Raw genomic sequence first — 26,465 nt, 5'->3', positions numbered from 1 at the left:
CCAGTGCAAAAGAGACAGATACAGTCCCTGATCTAGGAAGATCAACATGCTGCAGAGCCCAGGTGCCACAACTATTGAGCCTACAATCTAGAGCCCAGGAGCTACAACTACTGAACCCCTGGAGCCTGCATGCTAGAACAAGAGAAACCACTGAAATGAGAGGCCTGCACACTGCAACTAGAGAAAAGCCCATGCAGCAACAAAGACCCAACACAGCCAAAAAAAAAATAATAAATAAAAATAAAACTTTATTAAAAATGTAATGCACTTCAATCATCCAGAAGTCACCCCCCAGCAGTGGAAAAATCTTCCAGGAAACCTGTCACTGGTGCCAAAAAGGTTGGGGACTGCTACTCTGGGGGAATACGCAACTCTAAATCATGTTTTATCAAAGTGGCTGGGGAGAGAAGAGTATGCTAAAAAAAAATCTGAAAAATACTTTTTGTACTACTACTAAAACTGTTTCCTAAAAAGTCAGAGGTTAAAGGGAAAAGAAAAAGTATCAAGCTGTACAAATACTTTTGTTGTTCAGTTGCTCAGTTGTGTCCGACTCTGCGACACAATGGACTGCAGCATGCCAGGCTTCCCTGTCCTTTATTATCTCCCAGAGTTTGCTCAAACTCATGTCCATTGAGTTGATGATGCCATGAAGCCATGTCATCCTGTCCTTCCCAGCATCAAGGTCTTTTACAGTAAGCATACAAGTTAAATAGCAGACACACAGTACATATTATGTGCCAGGTACCAACTTCTAACTTTCCCCTGGCCATAATGGTATGACAGAACATCTAAGAAATTATATTAAAATAATACTCTCATGAGATCTCATAATCCATCTGATCTACCAGAGCTAGAAGAAGATGGTTGACTATGTAACTAGGACTAAGCCACATGTTACTTAACCTCTATTCACAATTTTAAGTAAGTTGCCACTATCTGAATTTATAATTATCTCATAACAACCTTGTATAAAATTTATCACTGACAGTCTTATCCTCATTCAATTCATTCAAAGTAAAGGATAAAAATCAATGGCTAAATTATCTTACTATAATACAACATGCCCTCTTGTTTATTTACTAAGAAGATATGCTTTGAAGTAAGACAGCCATTTACTGACTATGTGACCTTAACTAAGTTATTTAAAGCTTCAGTCAGTCTCAATTAGTTTCAATTATGAAATCTAGACAATAATTATTAGACTGTCATTAATGACAGTTGCTATTAATATGCTATTAATATCAAACATTATCCCTTTACATAAATGCATTTTAATTGTCAGAATAAGGCAGCTCATATCCTTATTTTTATATATATGTAAACTATCTGGTTTCCAAATAACATTTGTAAAAATTTTATGAAAAACTAGATCACAGGTCTAAATACTATGTTATTTGACTTTAATAACAGATTCATATATATCATCTAAATATATCCATCTAACAAGCTTATTGTGGGATTGGAACGAGATCAAATCTTTAAATATGAGCCCTTTTAGTGTAAAGAATATGCTTGAAAACTAGTAAGAATCACTTAACATTGACTATGTGTCACGTAGTCTTCTGAACATTTTAAACATATTATTTAATACTCACAGCCTATGAAGTAATAGTATAATCCTGATTTTACTAAAGAGTAAATGAAGAAAGGGTAAGTTGGTCAAGGTCACCTTGCCTAGTGAGTGGTAGAACAGAAATGTGAAACCATGCAATATGGTTTCAGAATCTAAGTTCTTATCTACCCATTACTGTCTTTCAAAGAAAAGCCAAGAGGTTATTTAAAATTGAAAACCTTGAAGGTAACAAGCAAATTTTATAATTTTCCTTCTGTTGTGTTCAACATGTTATAATTACTAAGGAAAATTAAAAGATACACAATTTTTAATTTATGAAAATTCCTTATATTTTCCCACCAATTATTTATCAGATTGTGTTTTCAGAACTTTTATAAAAGCATCTTTTGGAACTTCAACATTGCCAACTTTCCTGAGTTTTTTCTTTCCTTCTGCTTGTCTCTTCAAAAGCTTCATTTTTCGGGTAATATCACCACCATACTGAAAAACATTTTAAGAAACTGAAGTCCAAATCACTCCATAGAAAAATAATCCTATAATTAATTAGAGATATCAATACAATTACAACTTTATAGTTATTATCCATGAAGTAGACACTTGGAAAGTTACCTCTAAGACCCTTCCTAGCAGATCCTAAATTTACTATTAGTATCTTCTCAAAGAATGATAAGTGCTTTATTTGTTTTTGAAGGAGATGATTCTCAAGGAACCCCAATACTATATTATGCAAGTCAAGAAAAGCTATCAATCTCCTTACTGATTCAAGGCCTTGAAATTTTGGATTATATAGCTGTAGTCTAATACAGAAACTTGCATAGGCTTAAATGTGTCAGTCCAATGTTAAAGATTTAGAAAAAGCATTTATCATTTAATTCTCATTATAACTGAGTTAAGAATCTTTTTTAACAGAAGAAACAGCAAACTTCGCAAATTAATGTAGGAGAGGTGGATTTCAATTTTAGCTCCCATTATAAGACAGTAATTGTCTTCAGATTCTTCCTTAAAAATCAAAACATCCTGATCATAACTGTTATGAAAACATTCTTAGGTAGTTGCACATAAGGAAATTTTAAAAAATAAGATAGGAAAATACTTAAGAAATGTGAGCAAAATGAATATGCAATCATTAAAGTCAAGCTGACATTTACCTATTTAAAAAGAAAACATAGATGGGATACAAAGTACTATAAAAACCAACAGTGGAAACCCAAGGTATTTATACCCTCTCTGATTTTAAACTTACAAAATAGATAAAGAACACACGTAGATACATACACATTTTGCCAAAACATTTTTCCTATAGGCTTTCACACTGTAAAAGAGAAAATTTTCCTTAAGTACACAATTATACTATTTAAAAGTACTTATTTTCAAAAACAATCCCCCCTTTACTAAAGATAGTAAGATCAGGTTATACTTACGTAAAATTGACAAAAGACAAATCATTAGATAGCTTACATGCTCTTGTATTTCATGTATTTGGAATAAAATAGACAATTCAAAATGAAAATCAACACAGATTTTACTAAGAATTTAAAAAAAGGTTTGTGGATAGTCTCAAAGAGGCCAAAATAAAAACTGGTGTGACCTTGATGGTGAAAATTTATATAAGGGCATTTCTAGTTCAATTTAAAAATACTACTACTTTCAAAAATACTAAAATGGTTATTATCTCACTGCTGCTGCTGCTGCTGCAAAGTCGCTTCAGTCCTGTCTGACTCTGTGCAACCCCATAGACGGCGGCCCACCAGGCTCCCCAGTCCTTGGGATTCTCCAGGCAAGAACACTGGAGTGGGTTGCCATTTCATTTTCCAATGCATGAAAGTGAAAGTGAAGTCACTCAGTCATGTCCGACTCCTAGCGACCCCATGGACTGCAGCCTACCAGGCTCCTCCATCCATGGGATTTTCCAGGCAAGAGTACTGGAGTGGGGTGCTATTGCCTTCTCAATTATCTCACCACTGACTATCAAATGTGCGTCAAGAGTGACTAGGAATATGAAGAACAATATATTTTATAAAACCCATTTCAGGGGGAATGAAATAATTTTAATATAGCCATTCAAGCAGCTATAAACTAATCTATGTCCATAATGTATGTATCTGAGAAATATGGAGGATCAAAACTTTGAAAATAACTCCACTTTTTTTGTATTCCAAATGAAGATATAAAAGTCTTTTTCTTTAAGGTTTTTTCTACCTCAGCACACGTATGTTTGAATGATTATTTGCTATTTTAAATGGCATTTTCCTGAAAGTTCCCTGATTATAAACTCCACTCTGCCTAATCTGAGTACTTAGGAAACACAAAATAACTAACACAAAATAGTATTAGGAAATGAAATTCATTGCAAATACCTGCACACAACTCATCCAAAGACTGCTGCAAACCCCTGAAGCCTAACATGGTATCAGCTTTCCTCCCTTCCCTCTATGCACTGACTAGCTCTAAGGAAGTGATATTAAATGCTTCAAGTAAAAATCAATTCAGTTTTCTCTTTTGGAAGAATATCTCTAAAACCTAATTTTTAATTCCAGTTCCTACTGGTTTATAATCTACTTGAAGAGATAAACCATAAAACTTTACAGAAATTCCTTCACCAGAAAATTGAGTGGGGTCACTGAATGAGTGGAAATAAAATTCCTTAAACCATATACATTAGAGTAATAACTGTAAATAATTATCACCCAAAAGTGTCATATAAGTAATTCAAAGTAACAGTCATCACTTAAATTAGTGGAATTAAGAGATTAACATTTCTATAAGTAGGAATAAAGTTTAGAGCAATGTTAAATTTTTTAATATTCTTTCATTTTTTATGTATATCATTGCTAAAACCAACCAAGGAACAAAAATGAATTTCAACTCACGTTTCTCTTGCAATGATTTTACTTCCAAGGGCAGCTTGAATTGCTATCTCAAACAGCTGCCTAGGAAGAGAATCCTTGAGACGTTCACATATGGCTTTGCCAACAGAGTATGCTTTGTCTCTGAGACAGAAAAAAATGCAGCTATTCATATATCCTAAATAAAAGTAGTTTTCTAGTTAATATGCATAATCAATGTAAAGGTTACTAAGGAGGTACAAGTAGAACTTGTTTATCATGTTGTTGTTTTTTAATAGCTAAATTGTGTCCAACTCTGCGATCCCATGAACTGTAGCCCACCAGGCTCCTCTGTCCATGGAACTTCCCAGGCAAGAATACTGGAGTGGGTTCCCATTTCCTTCTCCAGGGGATCTTCCCAACCCAGGGATTGAACCTACATCTCCTGCATTGGCAGGTGGATTCTTTAATAAACACCACTTAATCTCTGAATCATATGTGACCTCTGACAGCAAAAATAACATGATCTCTTACAGAAAATCTAGAAAAACACAGAGAATAAAAACCATTCTTAATGCCCTTCCCTCACCCACAGAATACCACTGTTAAACATTCTAGAATATTTTTAAACATATATCCATACTTAGTTATTTTTCTGAATACATATTTATGTTTTTTACAGTTTGGATCACAGTGTGATATATTCTACCTTTTTACTTAATAGACATTTTTACATCACTAAATACTGCTCTACAATTATACTTTTAATGGCTTAAAATAATGTTATTATATGGGTGTTCCATAATTTATTTTACCCAACCACTATTTCTTGAAATGGAAATTAAAAAAAAAAACTTTTATTTCTCAATTTAAGTCTACCATAGTTTAGAAAACATTTACTTTGTTTTATATGGTAAAGAAAACATTTCCTTCCACAACACTATCCTTTTTGGCTATTTTAATTCTATTCTCTTGTCAACAGTTTGGTAAGAGAAGCATGGAAAAAGAAGGAAAAACTAGTACATGGAAATTAATTACACCTTTTAATTTTCAAAATGTAGCTGTCAAATAAAAATGAGCAATAATAAATGAAAAAGTAAAAAGAATAGCAACTTTCACATTCTGTAATTAGTTACTATTCAACTTACTTGTGTACAACAGTTACTAGCTCTTCTACAATACTTCCATTCAGTAGAATATCCATTTTTACAAGTTCTGCAGTCTGGTAGCCTGCATCTTCATAATCAAAACTAACAAAGAAAAATATCCAAGTTACAGATAAGCACTATATTTCCCAAGAGATTACATTTTTTTTTCTTTTCAAAATATGTTTTTTCTACCTCCTCTGGTATCACTCCCAAAAAATTTAACTTTCAAACAAATTACATATAAATTTCAGATAAATGGGCCGACCTGATCACAGTAAAGAACAAACTTCCTTATCTTTTTACATTTATGAAATCAGGTACAAAAATCAACATGCTCCACTGAGGGAAGGGGAAAAAAAACTGCTAAACCAGGCTAGGAAAGTACATCATTGAAAGAAATGTCACCTTCCCAATGTTCCTTCCTAGAAGCTGGCTGGCTGTAGACAATGTATATACTAGTGAATGTATATACAGTCTCAGACTCATGAGTTGGGTTTCTGTTAAGTTTTCTATTACAAGTTAAATAAATGCTAGGGCAGTGCTAAGTAGCCATTAATAAATGAGACTTCTGAATTTCATATATGGCTCTTTAGTATAAACCTTCACAGAGCATTTTTGATGATGAGTTAATACATGTACCTAGAACATAAAAAGTGTTAAGAACAGAGCCTACCTAAGCACAATTAACATTTATTAAGTGTCAACTATTTCTAACAATATGGTCAAAGCTTACAGTAATAATCAAAACAGGTTTTACAAAACTAATGTCTGATGAGAAAGAAAATTTCAATTATGCTCTCGTGTCTTTGCAGTTATGTATGAGAAGATGTGTATTCCTACTGCCGTAATTCTAAAACAAACAATGCAAATGTTTAGCTTCGAAAGGTTTTCAACAGGAAGGTCGCAAGGTGACACTAATAGTCTCTAAAACCTGACTACTGCCTAAAGTGTTCCCCAGATCCTTTCTTTTTTCAATAAACATTAATCATATACTACATAAAGGTACCATGTTAAGTACTATGCAAAATTAATCCTGAGATTTTCACTGTGTTTACAGCTTTAAAATTTTCTGTGCTCCCAAATTTTATAATTTCAATTTTTTTAGAATATGAAAAAATATCATGTATTCCTGAACATAAGGACAACTTAATTTTGGAAGTTGGAATTATTTTTAAATAGTTCAAAATAAGCCATGTTCTCTCAATGTGAAAGTTGTTTCCCAGCTAAAAGATTTTAAGACCACTTAACTCAGAAAGTGGTACCCAAATGCAAGCTAGAATTCAAAGACTGTTGTTAACTGTTATAAACACTTAGTAATTATCCTTTTAATTATAGTAACTTTAACAATATGCTGCCTAGATTCATTTTAAATTACATCGCTACTTATTCACTCAAGGTCTTGTCTGAAAGAAGACATAAAAAAAAAATTGGGTGACCAATTAGAAAAAATAACTTTGTATCATGAGTTATGCTGACTCGCTTCACTGAAAAGCTCATTTCACAAAGTAAACGTCCAGGTCACTGCAGCATATTCTTCAAAATGCTGGGATTTTTCTTTGAATTATAATTTTAAGTATGCATGCACATTCATGTATGCATGTGTTTTACCAGATGTGAACATTCACTTTTCTGTCAACTTCCCCATTATATATTTCCTTTATATCCTAGTATATGCTATCCAGTAATGTAAGATTGAAAAGCAGAGACATTACTTTGCCAACAAAGGTCCGTCTAGTCAGGGCTACAGTTTTTCCAGTGGTCATGTATAGATGTGAGAGTTGGACTGAAGAAAGTCCAAAGAGTTGGACTGAAGAAAGCTGAGCGCCAAAGAATTGATGCTTTTGAACTGTGGTGTTAGAGAAGACTCTTGAGAGTCCCTTGGACTGCAAGGAGATCCAGCCAGTCCATTCTGAAGGAGATCAGCCCTGGGATTTCTTTGGAAGGAATGATGCTAAAGCTGAAACTCCAGTACTTTGACCATCTCATGCGAAGAGTTGACTCATTGGAAAAGACTCTGATGCTGGGAGGGATTGGGGGCAGGAGGAGAAGGGGACGACAGAGGATGAGATGGCTGGATGGCATCACTGACTCGATGGACGTGAGTCTGGGTGAACTCTGGGAGTTGGTGATGGACAGGGAGGCCTGGTGTGCTGTGATTCATGGGGTCACAAAGAGTTGGACACGACTGAGTGACTGAACTGAACTGAATGTAAGATTTTAGGACAGTAAGGGCATCTAGTTATTTGCCCTAACAAAAAACACCCCCACAATGCTACACTCTTCCTTTAACAGGCTATGCCTCCATGTACTTTTATGGGATAAGATAATGGGTTTCATGATGCAGACTACTTAGTCCTAGGAAGACCAAGTTATTGAAGTGTTCACAAATATAGGGACACACCTAGCATTTCTCTAAACAAGTACTTCTATTTTCCAAATGTACACAGATACTCCTAGGATTACTTAACATTCAAATACATTTTAAAAGTGCCACTTAGGTCACAGTAGCTTTTTCAAATAACATGCAATTTTTAATCAACTTACAAGAGAGTACATCTCTTCTTATGAAGAGGGCACTAAAATTTCTGTCACTAGATCACCAAGATTAAGTAAGTGGAATATCAGTAAACACCTGCTGGTCAATACTTAAAAAAAAAACTGTCCAGATATTTGAGTTTCCCATTAAATTTTTACCTAGCATATCCTGAAGACAGAGATTTCAAAGAATCATAAAAATCCACCACAATTTCATTCAAAGGGAAGAGATATTTAAGCATTACTCTATTTTGATCAATATACATCATATTCTTCTGAACTGCTCTTCGAGCCTGAAAAGGGAAGGAAAAAATGGCTTGAATAATTCACATAATGATTTATTTAATAAATATAGACAGATGTCAATTATCAACTTTTAAGAGTGGGCAAAATGAAGGAATCTTTAATGGTCCAGTAAAAACAGCTGACAAATATTTATAATACAGGGAGAATCATTTTGTATTTCAATTATAATATACTTCCTATCAAAACTTTAATCTTTTGTTTTTAATCAAATAAGTCTCTTTTTTAATTATACAATATTTCACTTAAGAATAAATCAAATTAGCTACAGGTGGAGTCAAGTTCTGATTTCTTATTTTACAAATAAAAGAAATTTAGATCCAGAGAAATTAAGCAACTAAAGTTACATATTTTTTGGTACAAGACAATAAAAATTCAAGTTCACTAGTCATCACTTGAGAGTTCTTTCCAATACCTGTCAGAATATTTTAAATATATACTTTCTGATGACTATGATTATATCAAATTTGTGGATTAAATTGTTTATTACAATGTGTCAAGAACTAAAGCAAAATGAGGAATACCTTTCAATCAAAGGTCTCTAAAGTATTGTAATTATCTTTCAAATAATACCCAATTTCAAATAGTCAAAAAAGGTGAAAGGAAACTATATTTTTAGCTACTCAAGATGAAAAAAAGCATCAAATTTCTTTGCTTTAAGCTAAAATATAAATTCAAGATGATCAAAAATTCTGGCTCTGTTTTCTTATTTAAAAGTCAAAATACAGTAATTATATGTATGTATATCTAAACAGATAAATATATAAAGATCTTTATGAAAATTTCTTTTGTTCGACAGGCTCCATAGAGACAGAAACCATTCAAAACCTAAGCTGGGTACCACTGTTTGAGAGGACTAAAATGTACTTTTATATCAAACTGTATTACATTTATACCTGGCAAAGCATCATTATTTTCCCAGTATATTCATCTGGTGTGATAATGGTGCCCAAAACAACTGGCTCCAAATATTCTGTTACTTTTGACTTATCAGGGAACTGTGCAGGATTGATGATTGTAATCTCCTTTTCTCTGTATTCCTAAAAAATAAGAAAAGTCATCAATAGTTAAAAAGAAATCTTAGTAGTTACCATGTTTTTAAATTTTCTACCAACATAGGTTAGAATTTTTGTTATTGAATGTGTTGGAATTAATAAAAAACAAAAGAATTCCTAAAGGTTAGAATATTATTTTAACACACTTTAGATTAAAAAGAGAAAAACTCTCTAAAATAATATTTAATAACAATTATTAATATATTCTGATTATTGATATTTACTAAAATCATTTTATACACCACTTAGAATATGATATAAGAATACATTTCAATCTGTCCCATGTATGTCACTGTAATTAGTTTCCTAACTTAATTTTGTTGGAAAATATTTACAGATGCCAAAGTTAATATTTGTTTAAAACAAATATATTGTAACTTAGATTGAATACAATATTGTTTCTACTGTTAACCTGAAATCTAAAATTTCCCGCAACCATATAGGAAAGAATGCTTTACTAATCATAAGATGAATTACTTATGCCCAAAATCACACTCTTATTTTTTGTGCTGAATTTAGAACAGTATTTTCAGAACTAATTCTACTTTTTACTCTTAGTAACAGACTAGTATTGATAATGTGGAGATTTCATCAGGTTAAGAAAAATATGCATCATTAGTTCTGAAGAAACTTGTCCATCATAAGATAATTCAACTTTTATTACTACTAATCAAGAAATATTTAGTTTTAATAGCTAGTCAGCTACTGGTATACTAAAATGTTTCTCATATTCTACATATACATACACACACATACATTTATTTAGTTTTCGTATGTATGCTAGCTCACAACAGTACCTTCATCAATTTTGCTGATGAAAGAACAGCCTTGTATGGAACAGTAGGGGTTGTCAAAATAACAGAAGCATTATATTCTTGTTCTAGTCGCTGGTTGAAAACTTCCATGTGCAAAAGTCCAAGAAATCCTAACCTGAGGGAGAAAAAGCCAGACTCCAAAATGTTTATGTCCCATGGGCTCTATTTTCTTTGATTTGATATTACTATTTTGTGGGGGAGGGGTGGAATCAAAAGTCATTCAATCAATTCACATCATAATTAAAACCTAGCATAAATTCATTAAAAATAAAATCTTCCATTGGGATTCTATTTAAAGTAGCTATAAAACTGATCCATACAATAAGCATCCACAGTGAGAAACAGACATGTTTTAGTTCATTTTACACTAATATGAACTGATCTTCAGAAATGGTCAAGACCAGTAAGCCATTTAAACTTTATTTTTCAATAAAAATGGAATCCTACAACATAATTGAATCTCACCTCCAGCCAGCACCTAGAGCAAGGCTACTATCCCGATGAACCACCACACTGGAATCATTTAGTGTCAGTTTTTCTATAGCACTCTTCAGGTTATTATATTCAGATTGGTCTACAGGGTACATTCCTGGGGACACAATGATTTCTAATTATTACATGTGACACTCTGCCCAGAAAACCTAATATGCATTGCTGCAAAGTTCAAAATTAATCAGTTAGCTTTTAAATTACTTTCTGTATTTGACTGACCAAAATATTGGTTTGCTAAGAAAACTATGACCATTAAATTAAATTGGCTTCAAAGTATTTTGCAAGTTTCATAAACTTTGAATTTACCACTAGATTCATATTCAAAGTGATGTTTTTGCATTTGCAAATAGTATAGGGAAAACAAAAAAGAACAATGGGAATTACACCTATCAAGAAAATACATCATCTTTATTTTAAGAAACAAAAGTGCAAGATATCCCACAACCACAAAGAAAAATCCCATTAGCAGATAAATAACAGGAAGAAATAAAAACAAAAACTGATTCATCTGTTTCTCTTTCACATCAAACCCAAGTCCTCACCACTTAAGTCCTTCAAACTCTAAATGACTGACTGACTCTGTCTTAATAGGGGCATTAATATTAATTACAAATTAATATTTGTAATTCCCAATGAGATACAAAAGGGAGAAAACAATGACTGGATACCCAGCACAGAGTAATCTGATAACCTTCAATCAGGTCTTCCTTTTTCAAATATCTGTAATATCACACAGAAGTAACAGGTTCTGGAGTTATATATACATGAGGTGACACTCTTCTCTGCTATGTCGACACTAGTACAATAGTACAGTATTAAAGAAAGGCCAGCTAAAGGGAAGGCATTCAGTAAATGTCCACTGATAATTAGTAATGAAAACACCCTATGTAGAAAGAGTATTTCAAATATAATGACCTACTCCCTAGTGAAACAAGAAGGAAATGCATATTACTGTGCTCCTCTAATTTATCAGAGGGCTTGTTTCAAGAGGCTATTTTTTTAAGAAGTCCTTAAATTTAGGAGGAAATGATCTCCCATATAAAGTTGTATCATCCATATATAATTAACTGGTATATAAATATCATACAAAAATTTTTTTTAAACAGCTGTTATTTAAACAGGAATTGATTATTTAAAGTGAGTATTCCTAATAATTATTATTTCAGCTTAGAATAAATTGGCCCTTATCCTTTGAATATGTGAGCTCCTCACCTGCAAATACCATTGGCTTCGCTGATTTAAACCCAGGCAAGGGTTCCACTGGCTGTTTATGTAAATATAATGTATCTCCTATTTGTGCTTCAGTGACATCTTTCATCCCAGCAATCAGATAGCCCACCTGTCCTGCATATCTAAATAAAATTATTACATGGAAATATTTACTATTTTAATGTTTCATGTGCATACTCACAATTAGCTCTACTTCTCCAAGAAATGATTGTACTTTCCAAACAAAACCTCACCAGGCTGAAACTAGATGCTGCATTCTAGTTAATTCTCTAATTCTCAGCTCTAAGAACTGTCAGCAAAAGAACATTCCAAGTCTTACAATCCATGACCGAGGACCTCTGCAACACAAGCCTAGGGACCTTCTTCATGACTGCCCATCTCTGCATATAAAACAATAGTGAAACTGATAGACACAGAAACATAAAACACTCCTTGTGATATTTAGTAGTGAATTATATTACAAATGTCCTTTAAAAAAGGAAGAAAAAGCAAAAACAATGTTTTTAACCTAGCAAATAAAAATGTGAACTCTCTACAAATCTGATACCTATTTGATGTGCCTCTTGCAGGAAAACAGCAAATCCAAAGATTTCAGAGTTTTAGCTTTATTTTTTTTTTAAAGCAAATTTCCTATATGATAATTTCCATTTAGGATGAAATACAAAAATCGTACTGAAGATGCAATAATGATGAATATATATGACAGAATATAGACAGACTTTGTGTAGCACAGGGAATTATAGCTATTATCTGTAATAACTTTTTATGATGTATAATCTATAAAAATACTGAATCACAATGCTGTATACCTGAATTAATGTGATACTGTAATGATTGACTATACTTAAGTAAATAAGAATACAAACTTTAGAAATAGTTGAGTAAAATTACAATAAACCTTATGACTTTCAATTACATAAAAAATGACAAAATAGTGGTAGTTTTAGACATACAGCATTAAGCTATAAAGTGAGACCTGCTTCAATCTTAAATTTGACAAATGAGGAAATAAAGACCTTAGAAAACTATGTGCCCAAGGTAATCAATGTTATTAGTATCTAGAGTACTGATGGAATAGGCACTCAATAAATACTTTATAAGTGAACTCAGAACTCAGTTTTATAATAATGTACACTACTATGCTAATCTCATGTCATAATTCTAATCAAAGTTTTACCATGAATTCCGCACTAAACAAAATAATTACCGAATTTTCTTCACTATTCTATGCTGAAAATCTAACTACAAAAAATTTAAATATCAAAGATTGATACCAAGTATGAATATGCATGAGAGAACTCTCTCTTTCACTGTCAAATCAAATACATCAATGTTGGACCCAGTCGCAACTAGAAAATAAAATCAGTTATGGCCAAAAAGAATTAAAAACACATCAAATTCCTACTGTCCCTCACCCATGAGATTCTGAAAGAGCATTCACTACATAGCTGCATTAAACAATCAAGTTTTGTTTTTTGTTTTTTTCCTAAGTTACCAAATTAGGAACATCCTGAGCACACCAAATTAAGAAAATCAGCAACAGAAACACATACCAAGTGTCTTTTAATTACTAATGCAGATTACTTACAGTTTATGAGTTGGCTGCTCATTAGGATTCAGAACTCCTACTTCATTAACTTCATATGTCTTTTGAGTGTGTGCAGATACAATTTTATCTCCTTTCGAAACCACTCCATCAAATAATGCTACATTGGCAATCACACCCCTATACTGGTCAAAGGTGGAGTCAAATACCAAAGCTCTCAGGGGATTTCTGCAATGGGCTTTAGGACTATTAAAAATAAGTAAAGAACAAATACTAATAATTTAAAATTAAATAATAAAATCTTAACAAAATGCCTAATTCAAATATTACGCTTAATTTACTCTAATACTTGAGAAAGATTAACTGACAGCACAAATAAAAGGACCTTTCTGTAAGGTATAATGCCTATATTTATATTCATTTTAATTCACCCTTGAGTTTTAAATACATTTTGTTAGTGTTAGTTGCTCATTTATGTCCAACTCTGCAACCCCATGGACTATAGCTCATCAGGCTCCTCTGTCCATTGAATTCTCCAGGCAAGAATGCTGGAGTGGGTAGCCATTTCCTTCTCCTGGGGATCTTCCTGACCCAGGGATGGAAGCTAGGTCTCCTGCACTGCAGCAGATTCTTTACCATCTGAGCCACCAGGAAAACCCTAAATACATTTTAAGTAACCATTTTTAAAATATTTATGAAATGGATGAAATATATTTGTTCAGGATTAAAACAAAAACAATAATTACCAATGTATTCAAGTCTGTTACAATAATTAAGAGATCCTTATTATCTTTTTTTTTCTATCTGTATTTGCCTTCTATGTGTTACTAGATATAAATTAAAAATGTATTCTCACTGACCACGAAGAGTATATTTGTCATAACAAGTAAATTAAAATAACAGATCAAACTGATGGACTTTTACTATTAAAGATAAACAAATAGTATACAAAGAGCAGCAGAATACTTACAAGGGTATCCTTTTGATGACTGCATCAAGAACACTTTCCACATTCGTTCCAAGTTTAGCAGAAATCTGAAAATACGTATATGAAACAAACACTTAGGACTTTACTTTTCTATCCTGTGACTGAGCATATGATTAGAAAAAAGAAACAACTCTAAAAGTCATCAATTTGCTTGAAAAGCTTGGTAAAAGGAAGCACACACCATATTATCTATTGACAACTGCCCTTCCATTACAGTTAGGTGATTCTCTAGATTATGGTTAGATGATTCTCTGATTTCTCTACAAAAGCATTCTGATTGTGGTACTGAAAGAGCACTGGACTAAGAGTTCAAAATATCTGGGTTATAATTATGACTCTACGAGTAATACATGACTTTAGCCAATACGTGTTTTCTTCAAGCTTCAAGTTCTTCATCGACAAATAAAGTGATTATTCATATTTTACATAAACCTCAAGGCTGCTGTGTGAATAAACAATATATGTGGATGGCATACAGCTAAGGCTAACTGTAAGGTATAGTACCACTACTGTTCTTACACTGAAAAGGCAGCCAAAACACTCAAAACATGCTCATCTGACTCACCTTTGCCATTACCAATAATTGAACTATCTTTGAAATCTTTATTCAAACTCAGTTCCCTGAATTCTTCCTCTTGCCCTTCAAAGTCCCTCTAGATCAGTTTCTCAACACAGCACTAAGGACACTCTGACCTGGATAACTCTGTTTGGAGGGGCTGTTCTATGTGCTCACTGCAAGATGCATAACAGTATCCATGGATTCTCATCTGCTCACAAGATGCCAGTAGCACCTATTCCCCAGTGTGACAACAAAAAAGGTCTTCAGACATTGCCAAATGTTTCCTGAGAGGCAAAAAACTACTTCCTAATAAGAATGATACTTTAGACTCTGCTGCTACTGCTAAGTCACTTCAGTCGTGTCCAACTCTGTGTGACCCCACAGACGGCAGCCCACCAGGCTCCCCCATCCCTGGGATTTTCCAGGCAAGAACACTGGAGTGGGTTGCCATTTCCTTCTCCAGTGTATGAAAGTGAAAAGTGAAAGTGAAGTGGCTCAGTCATGTCCGACTCTTAGCAACCCCATGGACTGCAGTCTACCAGGCTCCTCCGTCCATGGGATTTTCCAGGCAAGAGTACTGGAGTGGTACAACAATCCTTTAAGATCACATTTTCTAATTTATTGAATGGACTTTTTTTTCATTTTCTATTTAGCCCCCTGCCTCTTTTCCCAGCTGAGACCCCAAGAGCCCACTATTTGTACTCATTCCATTCAACTACTTTCTATTCTCTATCATAAGCCCTTGGTATTAATAAAACCTTAACTGCAACTACATCCGACTATTTGCCTTTTCTATGCTTATAATCAGAGCAGCTCAACATTACTAGAGAACAGTCAAGTAACTGGTTTGGTTGGTTTCTGTAAGTTCATGACACCGATCTCAATATGCAGTTAAGACTTGCTGGCTGTCCAAGGACACATCCTTTACTAAATTCACATTAACACTAACTAAGATAATTCACACCACCTTCCTTTTCAATCTACACACTTTCCCTGTGGCCAATTCACTCTCATTTGATAACGTTGCCTCTTACTTCATTCAAGGAAATAGAAGACATCAAAAACTCCTTTATTCAAATATACAAATCCATCTGCACTATATCCACAACCTCTTTGCCTTCTCTCCTGCTACAATTTGTTTTCCCACCTCTCTGAAAACTCAATCCTCACACCCTCATCTTCTGAATCCTCTCTAATCCTTCTCAAATTCTTATTCATAACACTCTACAAATTGAGAATAATGTAGAATGGTTTCTAGGATCTCTTTTCTACTTACATTTTCTCCCTAGGAAATGGCATCCATTCCCATGGCATCAATGCCACATACACGCTATGACTTAAACATCTCTGACTCAGCCCTCTCCACAAATGCCAGAATTGTGTAGATTTATGTAATATCCTACTTGGATGTCTATTAGACATTTCAAACACACTATGTGCAAAACAGAGCTTTTAATTTTCCCACTATCTGTTCCTCCCCAAGTCCTCTCTGCATTAACAGATTACCAGTATTCAACCAGTTGCTCAAACCCAAACTCATCATGATTCTTTATTTCACATCCTTACACATATAAGAATGCCTTCCTCAATGATCAGTGCAAGAAAATAGAGGAAAACAATAGAATGGGAAAGACTGGAGATCTCTTTAAGAAAACAAGAGATATCAAGGGAACGTTTCATACAAAGATGGGCTCAATAAAGGACAGAATGGTATGGATCTAACAGAAGCAGAAGATTAAAAAGAGGTGGCAAGAACACACAGAATTGTACAAAAAAGATCTTCACGACCCAGATAATCATGATGGTGCGATCACTCACCTTGAGCCAGACATCCTGGAATGTGAAGTCAAGTGGGCCTGAGGAAGCATCACTACAAACAAAGCTAGTGGAGGTGATGGAATTCCAGTTGAGCCATTTCAAATCCTGAAAGATGATGCTTGAAAGTGCTGCACTCAATATGCCAGCAAATTTGGAAAATTCAGCAGTGGCCACAGGACTGGAAAAGGTCAGTTTTCATTCCAATCCCAAAGAAAGGCAATGCCAAAGAATGTTCATACTACCACACAATTGCACTCATCTCACACGCTAATAAAGTAACGCTCAAAATTTTCCAAGCCAGGCTTCAACAGTACGTGAATCATGAAGCTAGATTTAGAAAAGGTAGAGGAACCAGAAATCAAACTGTCAACATCCGCTGGATCATCAAAAAAGCAAGAGAGTTCCAGAAAAATATCTGCTTTTGCTTTATTGACTATGCCAAAGCCTTTGACTGTGTGGATCGCAATAAAAAGTGGGAAATTCTGAAATAGATGGGAATACCAGACCACCTGGCCTGCCTCTTGAGAAGTCTGTATGCAGGTCAGGAAGCAATAGTTAGAACTGGACATGGAACAACAGACTGGTTCTAAATAGGAAAAGGAGTATGTCAAGGCTATATATTGTCACCCTGCTTACTTAACTTATATGCAGAGTACATCATGAGAAACGCTGGGCTGGAGGAAGCACAAGCTGGAATCAAGATTGCCAGGAGAAGTATCAATAACCTCAGTTATGCAAATGACACCACCCTTATGGCAGAAAGTGAAGAAGAACTAAAGAGCCTCTTGATGAAAGTGAGAGAGGAGAGTGAAAAAGTTGGCTTAAAGCTCAACATTCAGAAAACTAAGATTATGGTATATGGTCCCATCACTTAATGGTAAATAGATGGGGAAACACTGGAAACAGTGGCAGACTTTATTTTTGGGGCTCCAAAATCACTGCAGATGGTGACTGCAGCCATGAAATTAAAAGACACATGCTCCTTGGAAGGAAAGTTATGACCAACCTAGACAGCATATTAAAAAGCAGACATTAATTACTTTGCCAACAAAGGTCTGTCTAGTCAAGGCTATGGTTTTTCCAGTGGTCATGTATGGGTGTGAGAGTTGAACTATAAAGAAAGCTGAGCCCCAAAGAATCGATGCTTTTGAACTGTGGTATTGGAGAAAACTCTTGAGAGTCCCTTGGACTGCAAGGAGATCCAACCAGTCCATCCTAAAGGAGATCAGTCCTGACTGTTCATTGGAAGGACTGATGTTGAAGCTGAAACTCTAATACTGTGGCCTCCTGATGCAAAGAATTGACTCACTGGGAAAAGACCCTGATGCTGGGAAGGATTGAAGGCAGGAGGAGAAGGGGACGACAGACGATGAGATGGTTGGATGGCATCACCAACTCAATGAACATGAGTTTGGGTAAACTCCGGGAGTTGGTGAAGAACGTGGAGGCCTGGTGTGCTGCAGTCCATGGGGTCCCATAGAGTCAGACAGAAGTGAACGACTGACCTGAACACATAACACACCAGCAAAATCTACCATGTCCACAAAACACACATCAAATTTGGCCACTTATTAAAATATCTGCATCACATACTTAGCAACCACCATTTTGCCCCTGGACTACTACTGCAAACTGGTTTCCCTGTATCTTTTCTTACCCTTTTCTAATCCATTCTCTGAATGATCAGTTTTCCTCTCTTGCTTTATAATCCTTTCATTATCTTAAAGTTTTCAAACTCTTTAGCACAGCAAGAATCCCAGAATAACTTGACCCCTGCCTTTCCCTACAAAGCCATCTCATCTAACTTGCCTTCTTTCTGTTCCTTAAACATGTCAAACCTTCCCAAACATTCCAAGCCTTTACACTTGCTCTTTGCTCTTTCGGAAATTATTTCTCCCCATTCTTTTTTTCTTCAAGTCTCAGTTCATCAGAGAAAAATTCCCTAAGTTACTCTGCATCATAGCTCTTCTCTAAGAAAAAGACTTTTTTTCATTGTTAGGTATGGTAATTCTACCTGGAACAATACACTCTGTTGAATGTTCCTTGAAAACATTGGTCTCACTCACTAATTACTATACTTCCTTCTTTTTTTATTTAATGAGTGCCTCCCCAAGTAGAATATAAAAACAACGAGACAGATGTCTTGCCTGTACTGTTCACTGCTGCATCCCTAGCTCGCACACCAAATTAAGTGTATGAATGAATTTTCAGCTAAATATACTTTAACATAATTCCAGTCATGATACCATAATTTCAGGACTGCCTTACAATGAGGTCCCTCTTCATAATAAAAAACATTAAATTCTATGTATGTATCCAAGGAAAAATAACTATTGCTTTTTCCAAGTTGTATATAATCAACCAATGTGTTAAAGTTTAAAAAATAAGCAAAAAATCCACTTCATCAGCTGATACTTGCTTTTTTAAAAATTAAACAAGCTTGAAAATAAAAGCTAAACATTATTACTCTGATATACTTACTACACAAGCATGTAGAATAGCACAATTTAGCTAGGGCTATTTAACAATCACTGCAGATGGTGACTGCAGCCATGAAATTAAAAGATGCTTGCTCCTTGGAAGAAAAGCTATGACCAACCTAGACAGCATATTAAAAAGCAGAGACGTTACTTTGCCAACAAAGGTCCATCTAGTCAAAGCTATGGCTTTTCCAGTAGTCAAGTATGTATGTGAGAGTTGAACTATAAAGAAAGCTGAGCGCCAAAGAATTGATATTTTGAACTGTAGTGTTAGAGAAGACTCTTGGGAGTCCCTTGAACTGCAAGGAAATCATACCAGTCAATCTTAAAGGAAAGCAGTACTGAATATTCATTGGAAGGACTGATGCTGAAGCTGAAACTCCAATACTTTGGCCACATGATACGAAGAACTGACTCACTGGAAAAGACCCTTATGCTGGGAAAGATTGAAGGCAGGAGGACAAGGGGACGAGAGAGGATAAGATGGCTGGATGGCATCACTGACTCAATGGATGTGAGCTGGAGCAAGCTCTGGGAGTTGGTGATGGACAGGGAAGGCTGGTGTGCTGCAGTCCGTGGGGTTGCAGAGTTGGACACGACTGAGTGTCTGAGCTGAACTGATTTAACACTCAACTATCATTTAAAAGGTAAATTTAAAAATCTTAATTTAAAATATTATCAACTTTGATTTACATTAAATATAGTTCTAAGAATGATATCTACAATGCCTTGAAATTAGTCTGACCCTACTCTTCAAGGAGAACATTTACATAGAGGCAAAATGGCATATAAGAAATAATATAACAAAGAGTTACAAAAGACCTACATTTTAGTCCTGGCACATTAGCTAACTAGATTTATAATCGTAAAGTGATAAAATCTTTCAGTTTTCGTCCTTTCAACTGTATCATGAGAAATTTCTATCTGTCCTAACCATGTGGTAAGGATTTTTGGTAAAGATCAAATGAAATATCAGTAAAAAGAACTTTGTAAAACTGTAATATTATAATTACACAATATAATAATGATGTGCTATCAAATACTATGAAATTTTACTTAAGCCAATTACCTGAGATTTTGGAAAGTAAAATCAAGTCTTCTAAAAAAAAAATTTACCTTAATACATTCGTCACCTGGAATATCAAACACCTTTTCAATTTGTTTTTCAACCCTTTCAGGATCAGCATTCTTCAGATCTATCTTAAAAGAAAAAAATCACCATGTCTTAATATAATGAAATTAAAATGTATTACATATTAATATTTGGAGACAGATGCATACTTGCTTTTGAACTAACTGACCCCTTAACAATTTTATTTTCAAAAGTATTAAGAGAAAAATAATGACAAAAAAGTAATAAAATTTTAATGCTCATGACCACTGAAATTAGAAGGCAGACAGCAAAGCAAGTAAGAAATTGAGGTCATTAGCTACTCAGAGCCAAAGAGATCAATAACAACATCATGTACACTGATTTTATGTGTTATATATAACTTATAACAACAAACTGTCTTTCTTTGCTTCCTTTAAACCTATCTTCAATATCAAAAAATAAAACTGAATGCAATGCAAATTTTTAATTAAGATTCTTGATTTATTAATTTTAAAATATAAAAGTTAAGCTTTATCAACACTGTTCTCAGTTTAGCACTTAACTGTTAAGCGTCCTGTGTTACACTGTTTCATCCTACTTCATAATGTCCTTTTCTTTTCCTCTACAGTTTAGTTTAACAGACTATTTGGCCTGTCCTGCCCTTCCCTACAGAAACAGCCCCCCATCGCTCCATGTAATTCAGGGAGACTATCTTCTCAATTACATGCCAGGGTAGAGGAGTTTGAGTTGAACTTTTATCATATGCAATTCAAAGAAATCCCAGTATACAACTGACCTGGAATAACAAGGAGTTTCAACTGCATGGGTCCACTTACATGCAGATTTTTTTCAATAAATATGTAAAACTACACTTGTAGAATACCAGGTGCAAGACTTGTATTGAGGTGGATAGCTTATCCCTAACAAAGGCATAAGTGATATTTAACATAAAATTAATAATGTATTGGCTTTCTGTTTTATAACTTTGCTTTCAAAGAATTACATTACCGTACAGTATGACTCTCATAATTAGAGAAACTGCATATCAGCCTATAATTACAAATAAACATTTTTTACTGTAACAATGTTTCCAATACTGTTATGAATATGACTATAATATTGTACGCTATAAAAACTTTAATGAATCTTTCCTTAGTGTATACACTAGGTTACCATGAAGCAATCACATAATGTCATAGCATAAAGCAATATTTCTGCTTCATTGTTATCAATGCATCAATCATTTACCTGTAAATAAATATGAAGTTCCTTTTCACGTTATCTTTTAATTGTTGACGTTTAGTGTCAGTAATACACATAACATCTATGGTGTTTTGTCATCACATAAGACAATACTGATGTAAGTACCAAGAGATGATTCACCTTATAAAAGATGATGTAAACTCAGGGTATTGATAAACAGAGTACTGTAAATGTATTTTCTCCTCTTTATGATTTGATTAGCATTTTCTCTGTCTTATTGTAAGAACACTATATACAATACATATAATATACAAAGTATGTGTTAACAGACTGTTTAAGTTATTGGTAAGATTGTAGTCAATAAGAGGATATTAGTAGTTAACTGTGTGAAATCAAAAGTTACATGCAGATTTTTGACTGCACAGGGGTTTTGCATCCTTAACTTCCATGATGTTCAATAGTCAATTCCATTTAATAAATACCTGAAGATTCTCATATAAAAAGTAGTACAAGTGATACTCATACAGTAAATTTACCCTTAGAAAGTAAAATAATAGCACTGTTGCGCTAACAAATTACCTTGTTTATAACTGGAATTATTGATAGCTGTGCTTCAAAGGCAAGAAAGAAGTTCGCTACCGTTTGGGCTTGAATACCCTATAAAGAAAAGCAGACAAGAAGAAGACACAAGACACTAAGATAATCATTCTATTATCCATCACAAAAGCTGAAATTCAAGACCATTCCACACATCTTCATCAAAAGCAAAGGTACAAGGCAAACTATGGTATCTATACTTCCATGCATCTGGATCATTCCCTGTGAAAATTCCTTTCAGTTCTAGAAACATTTTTTAGAGGGTACTGTGTTAAGCTTTGGGAACAAAGCAGTAATACATGGATCCTTAAGGACCTTGAAGCCTCCTAAAGAACTATGAGATATATTTTATAAAGCCAAGTATATGGATGTTAAGGTAGAGATTGACTGTCCTTGACAGGATTAGGGAGGATTTAACACAACAAAAAAATCTTTGGGTTTTGAATGAAAAGTCCATGAAAATTGAAGTATGTCAAAAGCTTACTATAAATAGTATATCATGGCTCTTATACTGTCATCTCAGTATGTTTTCATGATTATGTTCACAACAGAGAACTTGGTAATATTATTGACATGTTTCTTTAAATGTAGCACTTCTCAAATTATTACCTTAAAAACACCCAAAATGACATCAAAGACAGATTTTCTAGTTCTGCTAAAAACTGACATCACAGATTAAGAAGTGCTTAAAACTTTTGAACGATTCCTCTGATCAGCTTAAAAATTTTAAAGGATGAATTAGTCAATTTCACAGGCCATTTTAGTGTAGTAAAACTTAAAATTAACAGGACCAAAACATAATTTTGGTTAAATAATAAAATAATTCTTACTTTCTTCAAACACAAAAATTCTATTTCCAAACATCTTAAGAAAAATCTTGGAACAACGAAATAGCATATCACATCATATAAAATTAAATGTACCTACCTCATTTGCATCAACCACAAGTAAAACACCTTGGCAAGCAGAGAGTGACCTGGATACTTCATAACTAAAATCAACATGACCCTGAGAAACAAAAAATATTAAAACCTCTAAATGTTAAGAGTTTAAATGTTTCTTACACAGAGGCATTTTGGCAAATCTACTGACTCCACTGAATAAAAAGTAATTAAGCTTCTTTTTAGCCTGTTTTTGTGAAATAATTTCACTAATCTAAGAACACAGAGGGGGGAAAAAAAGCAAAGTGAAGTGTTTAATGTTCAATTTAAAAACTGAAAAAAAGGATTTGTTTGCACTATTAATACAAAGCTGACTTTAACAACAGAGACAAAATTGATATAAAACTTACCGGTGTATCGATAAGATTTAAAAGGTACTGCTTTCCTTCATAGTTATAGAAGAGAGATGCTGTCTGTGCTTTAACAGTGATTCCTCTTTCTCGTTCCACTTGCAATTTATCAAGAACTTGTTTATTATTTTTTGTTTTATCAATTGCCCCTAAAAATAGAAATGTGTATTGATATTTCTATAAGCTTTTAAAAACAGACAATACTGCATATAAACTTAAAACCAAAATTTTTAAAAAAAACATAGTCAAAGTATGCTAGTAAAAGTAACTATCAACCACTCATTGCCATTAATTAGGTGCAGACTATAAAATGAAAATACCTGTTAGTTCCAGGAGCCTGTCTGCTAAAGTACTTTTGCCATGATCCACATGTGCAATGATACTGAAATTTCTAATGTTTTCAACAGGAAAACAAGACATATCAATTTTTTCCTAGAAAAGGGGAGGGAAATATTACATTTATGAGTATAAATTGTCTACAATATAAAACAAGTACACTAAATAATACTTGTAGTCTTCCTAAAACAACTTTATTTAAAGCATTCATACTATTTGTATTATTTCTCTGACAGTAAAGAGATGTATGGTTAAAGTCATATTACAAGCAATGGATAACAACTGCTGCTGCTGCTAAGTCGCTTCAGTCGTGTCCAACTCTGTGAGACCCCACAGACGGCAGCTCACCAGGCTCCCCCGTCCCTGGGCTTCTCCAGGCAAGAACACTGGAGTGGGTTGCCATTTCCTTCTCCAATGCATGAAAGTGAAAAGTGAAAGTGAAGTCGCTCAGTCCTGTCTGACTTTCTCGGCCCCATGGACTGCAGCCTACCAGGCTCCTCCCTCCATAGGATTTTCCAGGCAAGAGTACTGGAGTGGGGTGCCATCGCCTTCTCCATGGATAACAACAGGGCCCATCAAATACATTAGTTTCACTGACAAAGGCTATATGACCATATACAGACCATATGGCTAAATAAAAGTCCCTTATAATATTTTCACCATTTCAAAGGCCGATGAGGAGCTGAATGTATTTTCACAAATGGAGAACACAAGATACCTAGAACTCCTCTACAGCCTTAGAGCACCTGGTCTAACAAAATTTCTTGAAATAAACAAAGCTACAGAGAAGCTGAAAGAAAAAAAATCTTTTTTTTGCCCCCATGACATATTTAATCAAGAGAGTCAGGTCTACTTAAAAATTTGTGCTAATAGAGCCTTCAAAAGTTTAATTTAGATGACTTTATTACTTAACAACAACTTCTCTGGAGAGAGAAGGGGAAAAAATTATATTATCAGGAAAAAAGGCTCACTTTTCACTTAAATCTTTAAAATACTTTAAAATTTTGTGATTTTCAGTTGCAGATTTTTTTTGGACCCAGAACGTTTCATTTTTCCAATCAAATTTATATCTCATAATGAGCAAAAAAAAAAAAGTGAAACTACGAAATACAAAATTTTCATGAAGTTGTTTCCTTTTTTTTTCCCAGTAAGCGCTTCAATACAATTATACCTGAAAGATATTCTGCAAAAATCTAAACCTGAATTGTCTGCCCTGTGATTTTTCCATCCACTGCACCGTTTTTAGTCTTACAATTGCAACATAAATCCATTCTACAGGCATTTTAGAAAAGAGTAAAACTGAATAATTACAGTCTTTTTCTTTCTCCAGTTACTCATAACTTTCATTCAAGTACTTTATTTTACTGCCTAAACTGTTTCTCTTCACAGTTACAACGAAGTATAGTTTTAGGGTCGCTGAAGCTTCCCAGGTGGCGCCAGTGGTAAAGAATCCTGCCAGTGTAAGAGACACAAGAAACGCGGTTTCCATGCCTTGTTCAGCAAGATCCCGTGGAGTAGGAAATGGCAACCTACTCCAAGATTCTTGCCAGGAAAATTCCGTGGACAGAAAAGCTGGCGGGCTACAGTCCGCGGGACCGCAGAGTCCATCGTGACTGAGGAGCAAAAAGCCCCACCTCCTCCAACCACAGGGACAGAATGAGCACGCGTCTGCTCTAGCTGAGTTAAGACGAAATAATAAAGAGAAGTTAAGGCATACCCAGCACTTCTTAGATTCTCGGTATTGAACTAAAAGTTCTATGCCTCACTTCGCGCAAGTCTGACAGCCACTCAACGTTTTTTTTTTTTTTTATAAGCATCTCATTCAACAAATGAAGAAAGAGACAAAGGTCAGGTAACTTGCCTAGGTCACGTGGCTAAAAAGTCGCAAGAAAATGGAACTAGTAGCTTCCTCGATACGCTTTTAAAACTAAATACAGAGAACAATCCCTCGCATAAACAAAGATCCTGATATTACCAATGAGGAAAGGGAGGACACGACTTGTCCAAGGTCACACTGCTGAGCACTGGAGTCCGAAACCGAAGCGCACCCCCGCGCTCCGAGCCCTGTCTCCCTCACAACAGTGCAACCTGCATTCACTAGTCAGTACTAAGAAGCCCTCACAAATTCACCAGGAACACCCTCCCTAGGCTTAAAACGTGAATGACAAGAGACTCAAGGCGGTCACCTTGCGGTCTGCAGAGCTGTAGCACCGGTCCGGAGCCCTGGCCTCGGCTGCAGTCCCCCGGGCCGGCGCGAGGTGAGGCCAGAGTAGCCCCTTACGCGCCGCCTCGGTGACCCAGGCCGCGAGCGCGCGTCCGCGCCACCAACCCTGACCTGCAAGCGTCCACATTCCCCTGCGCAACCGAGGCGTCAGGAGAAGGTCCCGGGACGCAATGGCGCCATCACCCCAGGCTCCGTTTTCTTCAAAACTGCCCCTCGCTAAGAGCTGGCGGACGAGATTCAAACACACTTCGGCCACCCGCGGAAAACACGTGAGGAGGCAACACTCCACATCTAGCTGCTGGGACCAGACAACCGAGAACAGCGCCGCTCGCCGACGTTTGCACGACGCATTAC

General features: G+C 34.9%; 1 protein-coding gene across 5 annotated transcripts; it reads right to left on the bottom strand.

Moving 5' to 3' along the window:
- Positions 1–228: 228 nt before the first annotated feature.
- On the bottom strand, positions 229–26,465 carry GUF1 (GTP binding elongation factor GUF1). Of its 5 annotated transcripts, none has more exons than XM_070791380.1 (17): positions 26,074–26,465; positions 23,872–23,983; positions 23,552–23,700; positions 23,188–23,268; positions 22,243–22,320; positions 20,484–20,567; positions 14,493–14,557; positions 13,565–13,768; positions 11,959–12,098; positions 10,720–10,843; positions 10,237–10,369; positions 9,281–9,424; positions 8,241–8,374; positions 5,547–5,648; positions 4,444–4,563; positions 2,817–2,885; positions 229–2,053 (listed from the first exon to the last, which is right to left on the bottom strand). In XM_070791380.1, exons 1-17 carry the CDS (start codon positions 26,236–26,238, stop codon positions 2,026–2,028), a joined length of 1,932 nt encoding a protein of 643 aa, XP_070647481.1. In that variant the 5' UTR covers positions 26,239–26,465; the 3' UTR covers positions 229–2,025. The 5 variants fall into 5 exon arrangements, 4 of the variants coding, with proteins under 4 accessions (XP_070647481.1, XP_019818237.2, XP_019818238.2 ...); XM_019962678.2 differs by having other exon boundaries at positions 2,849–2,885; XM_019962679.2 differs by lacking the exon at positions 13,565–13,768 and having other exon boundaries at positions 2,849–2,885; positions 26,074–26,461.

This window comes from Bos indicus, chromosome 6, assembly GCF_029378745.1.
Source record: "Bos indicus isolate NIAB-ARS_2022 breed Sahiwal x Tharparkar chromosome 6, NIAB-ARS_B.indTharparkar_mat_pri_1.0, whole genome shotgun sequence".
NCBI classification, from domain to species: Eukaryota; Metazoa; Chordata; class Mammalia; order Artiodactyla; family Bovidae; genus Bos; species Bos indicus.
The sequence above is the reverse complement of the archived record's forward strand: the minus strand, read 5'-3'. Positions and strand labels throughout refer to the sequence as shown.

Coding starts and splice junctions, on each gene's coding strand:
- GUF1 (XM_019962678.2), bottom strand. CDS start 26,238: ATGTGGACGCTTGCAGGTCAGGGTTGGTGGCGCGGACGCGCGCTCGCG. Junction 20,568..22,242: donor TAATTCCAGTTATAAACAAG/GTAATTTGTTAG, acceptor TTTTCTTTTAAG/ATAGATCTGAAGAATGCTGA. Junction 4,564..5,546: donor CTAGTAACTGTTGTACACAA/GTAAGTTGAATA, acceptor TTTCTGTCTCAG/AGACAAAGCATACTCTGTTG.